Source organism: Sciurus vulgaris (assembly GCF_902686455.1).
Source record: "Sciurus vulgaris genome assembly, chromosome: 1".
NCBI classification, from domain to species: domain Eukaryota; kingdom Metazoa; phylum Chordata; class Mammalia; order Rodentia; family Sciuridae; genus Sciurus; species Sciurus vulgaris.
In genome coordinates, this window is record NC_136461.1 from 210,424,614 (window position 1) to 210,435,281 (window position 10,668).

A 10,668-nucleotide genomic window follows, 5' to 3' on the forward strand; every position below is an offset into this window, starting at 1 on the left:
GTGTCCCCAAATAGGCTGGAGCAGGCGAAGGCTTCTAGCCTGAGCAGGCCAGGGACACAAGTCAGGGTCACTGTCTTACCACACCTGAAAACAACGGATGACAGCCTTGGCTGGCTCAGCTGCGCGCCTGTCTTTCTGGAATCTCTGGCATCAGTGAGCACCACCAACCTCTTCTGGACACACAGTCCCTGCCTGGTGAGCACCTCCTCCTCACATCAGCCTGACGGTCAGACATGTTTGCGGCCTGGGGTTAGGGTGAAGCCGGAGGGGGCCGTAAGCTGGCTGAGGCACCACGGTCAGTGGGAGAAGCAGGGCTTAGGCGCAGGCTCCCACAGAGGTCCCAGGTGAGGAGGCGGCGGCTGGACCACGTGGCCCTCCCAGCAGGTCCAGCCAGGGGCCGCGGAGAGAGCTTCCCACCCTGCATCAGTGTTTCAACTGTCTGCTGCCCAGCTTCCCTGAGCAGCCAGCAGATGGTGCTGTGGGGCCAGACAGGACCCTGGTGGGAGGGGGCCTAGGACCCAGCAGAGCCTGCGCCCCAGCCCTCAAGGCTGCAGCGACCTGCTCTCCCCAGCTGCACTCCCTCCAGCCAGGGACCAGCAGGGGGCATCCTGGGTATGGGGACCTGGCATCCTGCAGCCTTAGGCTGGGCCTGGAGGTCTGGACACTAGTCCCACTGCCACACCTTTGCACAGGCCAACCTTTAGCAGGAGGGGCCTGACCCAGGCCAGGGCAGCCCTCTTACCCTCACCCCAGGCCCTCACCAACTCCTGGGGTCCCCAGGCTTAGGCAGTCCACTCTCCAGGCTTTGTTTGGGCACTGCCTTCCTCCTGGAACCTGCCATTCTCCTAAGGAAACTCCTTGTACTTCCCTGTTTGCCCCTGGAGACCCCAGCCCAGGCCACCTTGAAGCCACCCACAATTTCTCTGGGCACCCATAAGTGCAATTCTTTCATGTTATTTTATTTTTTGTACTGGTGATTGAACTCAGGGCCCTCAACCACTGAGCCACATCCACAGCCCTTCTTTGTATTTTATTTAGAGACAGGGTATCACTGAGTTCCTTAGTGCCTTGCTGATTTGCTGAGGCTGGCTTTGAACTCACGATCCTCCTGCCTCAGCCTTCCGAGCTGCTGGGATTACAGGTATGCGCCACGGTGGCCGGCTCATAGTGTTATTCTTGCTGTGCTTCCTGCAGCTGTGCCAGGCCTGCCTGGAAGGTGGGATGGTGGAGGCTGTGGTGTGGACTGGAGGTGACAGGTGGGCACGGCAAGCACCCGTGCCCTCTGTCAGCTGGGTGCCACTCCAGCTCCTCCCTTCCCATGGGCACAAGCATCCAGTTGACCAACCGGCATCCTCCCCAAGACTTAAAACTAACACCGGAAACTGTCAAACTCCTAGAGGAAAACAGAGGGGAAGAGCTGGTTGACATTGATCTTGGCAATGGTTTTTTGGATATGAAACCAAAAGCACAGGCGGAAAAAGCAAAAATAGACATGTGAGACAACATGGATCTGAAATGCTTCTGCACGGCAAAGGAAACAACAACAAAGCGAAAAGGCTGCCTCTGGCTGGGGGAAGGTGTTTGCATACCTGTACCTGAGGAAGGGTTAACAGCCAGGTAGATTAAGGAACCACTGGGCCCAATGGTGGGCACGGCCAAGCCCCACGGAAACCGGGCAAAGGACTCGAGCAGACATTTCTGCAAAGGAGAGAGACGAATGGCCAGTGGGCACGCGGGAGGCGCTCCGTGTTCACTGGGGCACGTGATGGAGACCACGAGGACCGTTGGCTCATACCCCTCAGATGCCACTCCCAGAAGGCCAGGCGACAGGGACGTGGAGGAAGAGAGCCTTTGCACCTTGTTGTGAGAATGTAAAATGGTGCAGCTGATACAGACAACAGTGTGGAGGTTTCTCAGAAAATTAAAAATAGAAATGCTGTCGGATCCAGCGATCTCACTTCTGGGTACACATCTGAAAGAACTGAAATCGGAATCTCAAGAGAAGAGTGGCCTGTGTCCTCTGCAGTGCGGTTCAGGCAGCCGGCACGGAACTGGCCTCCGTGTCCAGTAGTGGGGATGCACTAAGGAAGTGCTGTGGAGGAGCATCACCCAGCCCTGACACCAAGGCCCAGGCTTGCCAGCATGTAGAACCTGGAGGACGGCTGAGTGGGACTAGCTGGCTGCAGTGGGCAAACTCAGCCTGGCCCCCCTTGCATGAGCAATCCAAAGCCACCGAAGCCGCGTGTGCACTGCAGATCTCAGGCCCCTGGTGGCTCTAGGCCTCCTGCTGCCTCTGTCTCTGGTGAGGCCCCAACAGGGACCTGGGCTCCCACTCTGGCTCCAGCACTTCCTGGTGGAGGGTTTTCCTGTCCTGTCTCACCCTTGCTGTCCTTAGTGCCTGGGGACAGAGACCTGTGGGGTGGGAGAGGCAGAGGTGTCCTGGGAGCCAGCCCTCAAGGCTGGGAGCCCATCATGACCAGGGTGGGTTCCAGTTTCGTTCCGTTGCCTCGTCCCTTCTCAAAGGCACCTTGATTTTCTTGTTAACCTCTGATAGGCTGTTTTCAGTCCCATTTTACAGAGGGGAAGACGGGCTCAGGGAGGCCATGTGTTTGCTCAGCCCCAGTGAGCGAGGGTCCACCAGAGCCCCAGCCTCCCTAGGTCTCTCCTGTGCCCAGATTGGCTGAAGTGGTGGGAAGGGGTGGGCTCATCTGGAGAGGGGCTGCAGCCCTCTCACGTGGCTGAGTGGACCCTGGCCACCGGTCTGGCCCAGAGGAGGTGGTGCAGACCTGCCTAAGGGGCTCCCAGGGGCGAGAAGATGGGCGACGGCAGGGTCCTCCCGTGGCACCCTAGGCCTGCCTCCCTCTCTCTCCTCCTCGCTCCCACACCTGAGTGTGGCCTGAGCCGAGGGTGCTGGAGTGAGTCACATGGTTCAACCCTTGGCTATGGGGGTCCTGGACCAAAGATGGGAGCTGCTTGTGGGCTAGTGCGCATGGGAGCCCACGGGAGCACGGAAGGGACCAGACCCAACGGGGCAACTTTCGACGGGAGGGGCAGCCAGGCCTGTGGGCTCTGGGTGGAGCAGGCCAGGAGACTTCCATGTAGCGAGAACAGGACCTGCAGGATAGGTGCGCTTGTCCTGCAGAGGAGGGGAGGCACCGCAGAGGCCGCTTGCAGGCGTGGAGATGCAGGAACGCAGAGGCCGAGGTGGTGGGCAGGCCCTGTTGGGCCCCATTCTCCCATAACTCACCCCTTCCCCACGCTGGCTCTGCTGGATCAGATGGGTGGCTGCTCTAACAAACAGCCCCAGGCAGCACTGTGGGAGCCCAGTCTTGCCCTCAGGGTGGGCTGAGGCTGGGTCTTCTCTCCGAGGGGCCCCAGGGCCAGAGCTAAAAGCACCAACTCACCTCTTTCTGAGGTCACCCCTGGCCACCGGACCTGCTTGCAGCCTGGTCATGGGGAGCAGTGAACCTCCAGGAGTGCCCTGCACACATAGTAGGTCACCGGGAGGCACCCTAGTGCTCCTGGCTGAGCCCCGGCGCCCGCCAGGCACCCTCACGGGCTTTTCTCCCTTCTGTCTCACGTCCTTGCTACCCTGCCAGTGCTTGTGCCCGGTTTGGGGGAACTTGAACCCCCATGGGCTGAATCTACCCAAGTATGGGCCCTGCTGGCGTTGAAGTGGGGAGCTGCTGACCTGGGGCTCCCTGGGTCCTGGGACCCTCATGGGATGCCCAGGTTTGGGGCAGGCTGACCAGCACTAGATCAAAGCCTTGGCTGCCTTGTGGGCATGCACAGCTTGGGACTGTGGAAACCAGACCTACCTGAGCCAAGGAAAGAAGGGCATGGGGCCCTGAACCTGGGTGGGTGGGTGAGGCTAGGCCTGGAGGCCTCTGAGGCTGGGTGGGTCTTGATGGTCCCTGAGCAGAGGCAGGTAAGCTGGGCGGACCGGGAGCTCCTGCTGGGTGTGCGAGGAGGGAAGGGGATGAGCAGTTGGCATGAGAGGAGCCCTGCATAGGGCAGGGAGGGCAGGGCTGCCCACAGAGAGCTCAGTGCCCCTGAGGCCATGGTGCCCTCTGACCCCTGCTTGCCCCACTTCCGGGGGGGGGGCCCTTTAAATGGAAGGTTCTCTCCTCCTAGAAGTCCCCTCCCAGTTTCCTGGGCAGCCAGATAAACAGAAGCCTCACCCCTGCTGCTGACATGGCTTCCCCCTGCTCTGGGGACCTCAGCCCCACAGGCCTGCCCATTCCCCCAGTCGCCGCTCCAGGTGAGACGCATGGCGGAGGAGGCAGGGCGGGGGCGGGGACACTGGCACCTGGGGTCTGAGAACGTGGGAGGAGGAAGAGGCTCCACCCACTCCTCCAGCAGGGGGTCTCTGCCAAGTCACAGGACAGTGCAGCAGGACCTGGCCAGGGGGGGGACACCCACCCTACCGGCTCAGGTCTCCTCCTCACTTCCCAGAACCCACCCCCCTCCCCAGCAGTGCTCGCAGGGGAGGGGGCTGCTTCTCTTCCAGCACTGGAAGCCGGAGGCCTAGAGAGGCAGGGCTCTCTTTGCTGCCCCTCCCTGAGGACCTCTAGATATCAGGCCCCAGCCTATAGGGGAGGGCCCCCACCCACCCCCACCCACCCCCCAGGCCCACTGCTCACTGGCCCCACCTCTCTGTCGCGGCCCTGAGGCTCTTGTCCCTGCCCACCTCCCTTGACCCAGCCAGCCTCATCTGCACCAGGCTGCACTCCCGCTGCCTGGTCTTGGGGCTCCTGTCCAGCCCCGGGCCCTGGAGGCCCTCCAGCCACCTTTGTTTCTACCCTCTACCCTGGGGCATCCGGCTCTGCCTCTCCAGGCACGTGCTCCTTTTCCTGTACCTGTCTGGCAAATCCCCAATGGCCACCCACCTTGCCTGTGCCCACGCAGCTGGCAGAGCGGGGCTCTCACCTTCCGTTCCCGACTGCCAGTCTGCAGGGCTCCTCTGCTGGGCAGGCTCCCTGCCTGGCCTTGTCTGCCCAGCCTCCCTCTCCTAGCAACAGCCTGGCGCTGCCTCTCCGTGCCCCTTCTCAGCACAGCCCCTCCGTTCTCCTGTCTCCCTGAGAAACTGAAGCCATCAGAGGAAGACTCAGGCCCCCACCCTGGGCGCCCCGGCTCTGCCCACCCTGCCTGCTCCCTGCAAGGCCAACTTCCCACGGTCCTGGCTCCCTCTGCACGCCTGCCTTGGCCGGCTCCCCCCTCGTGGCTTGTCCTCTCTACTCAGTTCCCGTCCACATGAAAGCGCCCTGCCATGCATCCTTGCTCTTGACCTTACTTCCTTCTTAGCAACTGCCCTATTTCTCTGCTCCCCATTTATAGCAAAACTCCTTGAAAAGGTTGCCATCCTGGCTGTCTCCAGATCGCCCCCCATTTGCTCTTGAACCCACTCTAATTAGGCTTCAATTTCCAGCACTTCCCTAATGCAGCTCTGGTCAAGGTCACTCATGACCTCCCACTGCTAAATCTGAGGTCAGATCTCAGGCCTCATTTGACGTCACCCATTGGCAGCACATGACTCAGCTCCCTCTGGTTTCAGAACCCCATGCTCCTGCACCACTGTCCCCTCTGAGTCCCCTTGCTGGCTCCCGCCCCTGACCTGAGGAGGACAGAGGGCCCAGGCTCTTCCCTCGTCAGGTCACTCACTTGGTGATCTCACCCACTTCCACGACAGTAAATGCCCTCTCCCAGCGTCTGTCTCCAGCCTGGGCTCAAAGAGGACACTTTCCTCTGCACCTCTTCCCTTGCTTGTCTAGGGACACCAACCTGTCCAAGTCTAAGCTCCACTCCCCTGGACAGCCTGCTCCTCCGCTAGCACTCATCTCAGTAAATGGTGCCACTCCTTTAGGCTGAGGCCCCATGTCCTCTTGACTCACACCCTGCTCCACATACCACACTCGGAGGTCTAGCTGGTTCCCGCTTCAAGACAATTCAGCATCTGAGCACACTCAGTACTGCCCACCCCTCCCACCTGGACTGCTGCCCTGCCTCTGCCATCCTGACCCCTCCACCCATCTGCAGGACAACCACCAGACCCACTGGTGAAGTGCAAGTCGTCCTCTTGTGCTCAGGGCTGTGATGACCGGCCAGCACAGTGCCCTTCTCCCCTCCTTGGGACCCCATCTGCAGTGCCCTTCTCCAGAGCTCTTCCCACCCACAGCCCCTCCTCCAACGTCCCCCTCCACTGGCTGGCACTGAGTGGCAGTTCAGGTCATTGGAGGCCTGCAGAGAGGAGGTGCCAGGCAGACAGGACCGCCTGAGGGGCGGAGCTCCAGGCGCTGCCTTGCAAGTGCTGTCCATGGTGCTGAGAGTGAGACCCTGAGCCACGTGGGGCAGGGCTCAGGCCCCACTCAGCCTGGTGGGGTGGTTCCCCACCCACCCCTGTTGGAGACTCCTGGCACAGTCCCGTGATGCTGTCCCAGCTGCCGACTCAGGAACGTATCTTCCAGTTCTGGAACAGTTGGCTAGTGCCATCTCATTTGTGATGCAGCAGAATGGGCTTCGTTGTTACCGTCTTCTAGCAGGGGAAACAGGCTCACAGAAGATAGTGCAGTCTCTCAAGGGCAGAAAGGAGGCTCCCCCCCAGTCTGCTGACTGCACCAGAGTGTGCAAAACCTGAGCCCACGTTGCTTGTGGCTGCAGCTGGTGCCTAGAGCAGAGTCTGTGCTCAACAAGGATCTGTGTGGATGGGAGAATCGGAATCAGAGGCTCAGGAGTCAGGTGTGGCATAGTGGAACGCGACTGCCCAGCCCAGGGGTCCTGACTTAGTCTCCTGTGTGACACTCTGCCCTGGACCTTTGCCAGCAAAAAGGTGAAATCCTGTCAGCTTCCTAGAGCCCATGACTGGAGCTGTGTTGGGTCTCATCCATCCATCGCCCAGGCCATCTGTCCTGGAAATGGCCTGATCTTTGTCCTGAGTCTAGCTCAGGATCACGATGTCCTCTCCACTGGGCTTTGTGTTCCAGGAGGGCCCAGGGCTGCCTTGGCCACTGAGTGGACAACTGAGAGAAAAAATGAAGGGTCTCTCCTGTCATGGACACAACAGTCCCACAGCATGTGGACCACAGCCAGTGTCCTGGGCTGCCATCTGGAGATCATGGGTGGGCTTCAAGGGTGGCAAGCACCAAGCCCCCTCGAGTGTTGTGTGCATGCACACGGTACTCTCTGAGAGTAGGTCCTGGGGTTCACAGATCCCATGGGATTCACTTGGGACTCTCATAAAGCCACAGAGATCTAGACCTGCTCCTGGGATAGGACCCAAACCTTCCAACTAGACTCTCCATGGGGGAGGTCCCAGGGTCAGACACCAAGGCTGCGAAGACGACTATCAGGCTCCTCCCACCTCCATCTACAAGGCCTGGATTTGTCCCCACCTCCTCCTCACCTGGGCTGGCCTGACCTCCAGGCAGGACTCTCAGAACACTCTCTGTGTTCAAAGTAGCCAGGGCAAACTTTCACCTGAGTGACCACTTCACCAGCTGCCCCAAATGCCACTGCCTGCAGGTTGGACCCAACATCCTGTGCCTGCTTGGAGTCCCTGCATGGTCAGACTGGCCAAACTAGCCTCCTCTCCATCTGGAACCTTCTGTACAAATAACAGTGGCATAGACTGTTCCATGCCCACAGGACCCTCCTGCCGTTCGTGGTTCGCTGTGCTGTGCTGTTTCGTTTCCCTGGGGGGATGCCGGACCCATTGTGTGGCCCTCACCTTGGCCAGCGGCGAGGTCTGCCTTTCCACCTCCCGGGGCGGCTCCTTCCAGATTCTCCAGCCTCTGCGCCCGGCCTCTTCCTCAGCTCCATCTGCTGCACCGCGGTCACTGCTCGGCCTGGCCTCGCGTGGTGGAGCTGCAGGGACGCGCCGGCGCTCACTGTCTCCGCTCCCACCTCAGGTCCCGCCGCACCCCAGGAGCCCCGCTTCCCGGACATCTACGGCGGGGACGCGCAGCTCTGGGAGGCGCACTTCCGCGGCATCGGGCGCGCCTACCGCGCGCTGGGCAAGGAGGACGACTTCGCCATCCGCGTGCTCACCGAGGACTTCACGCTGCCCTTCCCGTTCGCCTGGCCGCCTGGGCCCGACCCCGCCCGCGGGCCGCTCTTCTACGACCCGCAGGACCGCGTGGGCTTCGACTTCCTGCTGCGGGGCCCGGGCGCACAGCCTCCCGCGCTGCTGCGGCCCCTCCACGCCACGGCGCAGGCGGCGGCGCGCAAGCGGCGCCTGGAGCAGCTGGCGCTCACCTACGCCAGCGCGGGCGCCGGCCAGCCCTCTGGCCTCGTGCTGCTGGCGCCCGGCCCCTCCGCCTTCCCGCCCGAGGCCGGCCGCCCGGGCTGGGCTAGCCCCCGCGGCCCGCGGGAGTGAATAAAGAGTGCTTTCCGCTCACACCTGGACAGGCACTGTCCCAGCTGCGCCCGCCCCGGGAGGCGGGGTGGGGCGGGCACCAGATGGCTGCATCCCAGCCGCGACCAGGCCAGGTGGGGCGGGTGAGCAGTGCGTGGTGGGATGGGACTCTCAAACGCGGGGAAAGTGAAAGGGCCCATTGGAAATGGTCCCCAGGCAGGCTGGCCCGCAGGGAAGAGGACTGTGGTGAAGTGTGTGCGCAGGGGCCAGCCCTCCGCCCCCAGTGCCCACCTTTGGGATCTCCAACAGGATCTGTTGTGGGTAGATGTTAGGCTGCTTTCCCGTTTCCATGACAGCGCTTGGGGATGGTGGGGGAGGACCTGAACACTTCCACTTGGCCCTTTCTCAGGCCTGCAGGTCCCCTGCTAACCTGCCCCTGCTCTGGAGAGAGGGTCCCTCCTTGCCAGGCAGGGAGAATTCACAGATCCTGGAATGCATGGGTGGCCAGGTCTCCATCCTGAGAAGCCACAGGCAGGGGCCTGTGTACTCCGGGTGGCTGGAGGCAGGAACTGATGACCCTGTCTGTAGCTTCGTCCTCTGACCTGCAGGACAACAAGCAGGAAGGCCCGTGGCTTGTTGGGCAGGAGGCTGCTTACTGCTTGGAGAGTGTGGATTCCAGGTGTGTGGGTGAACCCAGGACTGGAGGCCCTGCCTCACTCAAGGGCGGATGGAATTGAAGCTGTTTCTTTTCTTTCTTGGAATCCAGGAGTTGTAGTTATTTATAGCTTCCTGTGGGGGTGAGGAAAGATTCTTCCAAACCGTTGCTTGGTTTTGCTGGAGAACTAGTTTGAGAGGGAATGCTCATCTCTGGAGGAGGAGCAGGCCTGGTGCTGAGGAAGAGGGGTCTCCTGCTTCTCCTCCTCTGCTGTTACCGACCCCAGCCGAGACCCCAGCCCCCGCTCTGGGCTCCTTTCCACCTGTGGATCCGTCTCTTCAATTCTCTAGAGATGCCCAAACAGTTCCGTTGTAATGGTGTCCATGCACTGGATTCCCAATGGGCCAGCAGCAAGAATGGCATCACATCACAGGTCCTGTGCTGCAAACCACCTGGGCTCCCAGAAGCAGCCCCCCAACTTGGATTTGCGTGCAAGTGGTTTATTTGGAAGGTCTTCCTTGGAAACGGGCCGGGCAGTGAGACAGGCAGGGAAGGCAGCAGTGACGGGGAGGCACAGCAGGTCACCTGTGGGCAGGGCAGTGGGAAGCCGGCCCCACTGGGGCCCAGGAGAGGGCGGGGCCTCACAGCCAGACCTCCTCGGGACAGGAGGCGAGTGTGATCACTAATGCCCTGCCACCAAGGTGAGGGCCACCCAGGGACAGCAGCTCTTTGGCAGGCCAGCTGGCCTCAAGGAGCTGGAGCACACACTTCTCCGAGGACAGTGGTGGTGCAAGTGGGCACTTAGAAGCATAACCAACTGACAGCAATTTTGTGGCTGTAGAGTATAACAGCAAAAATTTGGGGTTTGCACTTTGTATTTCATTTTTTCTAGAAAATTACTCTTAAAGTTGTTCACAAAGGCATGGGTCTGTGACAGATTGGAAACAAAACCCTTGGTCCTTTACCACCACTGGTGAGAGAAGCACTGGTCCAGGGCACCAAGACTCCGAGTGTCAGATAGAACAATGAACAAAAGTGCTGTGAAGAACAGGAATAGGTGGGTCCCAACTTCAAACAGCCTCATGGAGAAGGTGGCTCACTGGGAGGATAAGGACACGCAGCCATGTGGATTCAGGGGAGGGTGCTCAGGCAGAGAGGTGGCATGGACAAAGCCTTTGTGAGTCAAAGAACCTGAGCCAAGTGTCTGTGGGGCTAGAGCAGATTGAGAAAGTGGATTATCAGACTCTTCCTCCCAGCTTAAAGCCTGAGAGGAACTGGATGGGTCAGGGAACTGGAATGCCTAGAAATGACACAAGCTTCAGGGAAAGTTTGATCCAGGGGTTCAAGATTGTCACAGAAGCCATGCCTTCCATCAAGTTGGTCTTGCCATCAGACTGGCTTCCGTAGCAGAGGCAACATGACTGGCATACGTCCCCCCTTTACAGTCTCCCCTGGCCTCTGAGAAGGTGTCCATGAGCTGTTTCAGGAGGAGCGGCTGCACATTCCGCTAGCCCCAGGAGCTACCTGCTTGGCTGTTTCGTGCAGGTGGATCACAGGCCTATCTCTGACCTGACTGCCGTGGCCTGAGTATCTGCTTTGCTGGGCATAGGCCTGGGTGGCCTGAGCAAACCCCTGTGGCAAGAGGGCAGGAGGACTTTGGCTG

The 10,668-nt window shown here is 60.5% G+C and overlaps 1 protein-coding gene across 1 annotated transcript; it reads left to right on the top strand.

Annotated features, from left to right (window-relative positions):
- Positions 1-4,194: 4,194 nt before the first annotated feature.
- LOC306665365 (uncharacterized protein C8orf90) lies at positions 4,195-8,371 on the top strand (the record flags this gene model as incomplete). Its single annotated transcript, XM_079146794.1, has 2 exons — positions 4,195-4,261; positions 7,905-8,371. 2 exons carry the CDS (start codon positions 4,195-4,197, stop codon positions 8,369-8,371), a joined length of 534 nt encoding a protein of 177 aa, XP_079002920.1.
- Between the last annotated feature and the right edge of the window lie 2,297 nt (positions 8,372-10,668).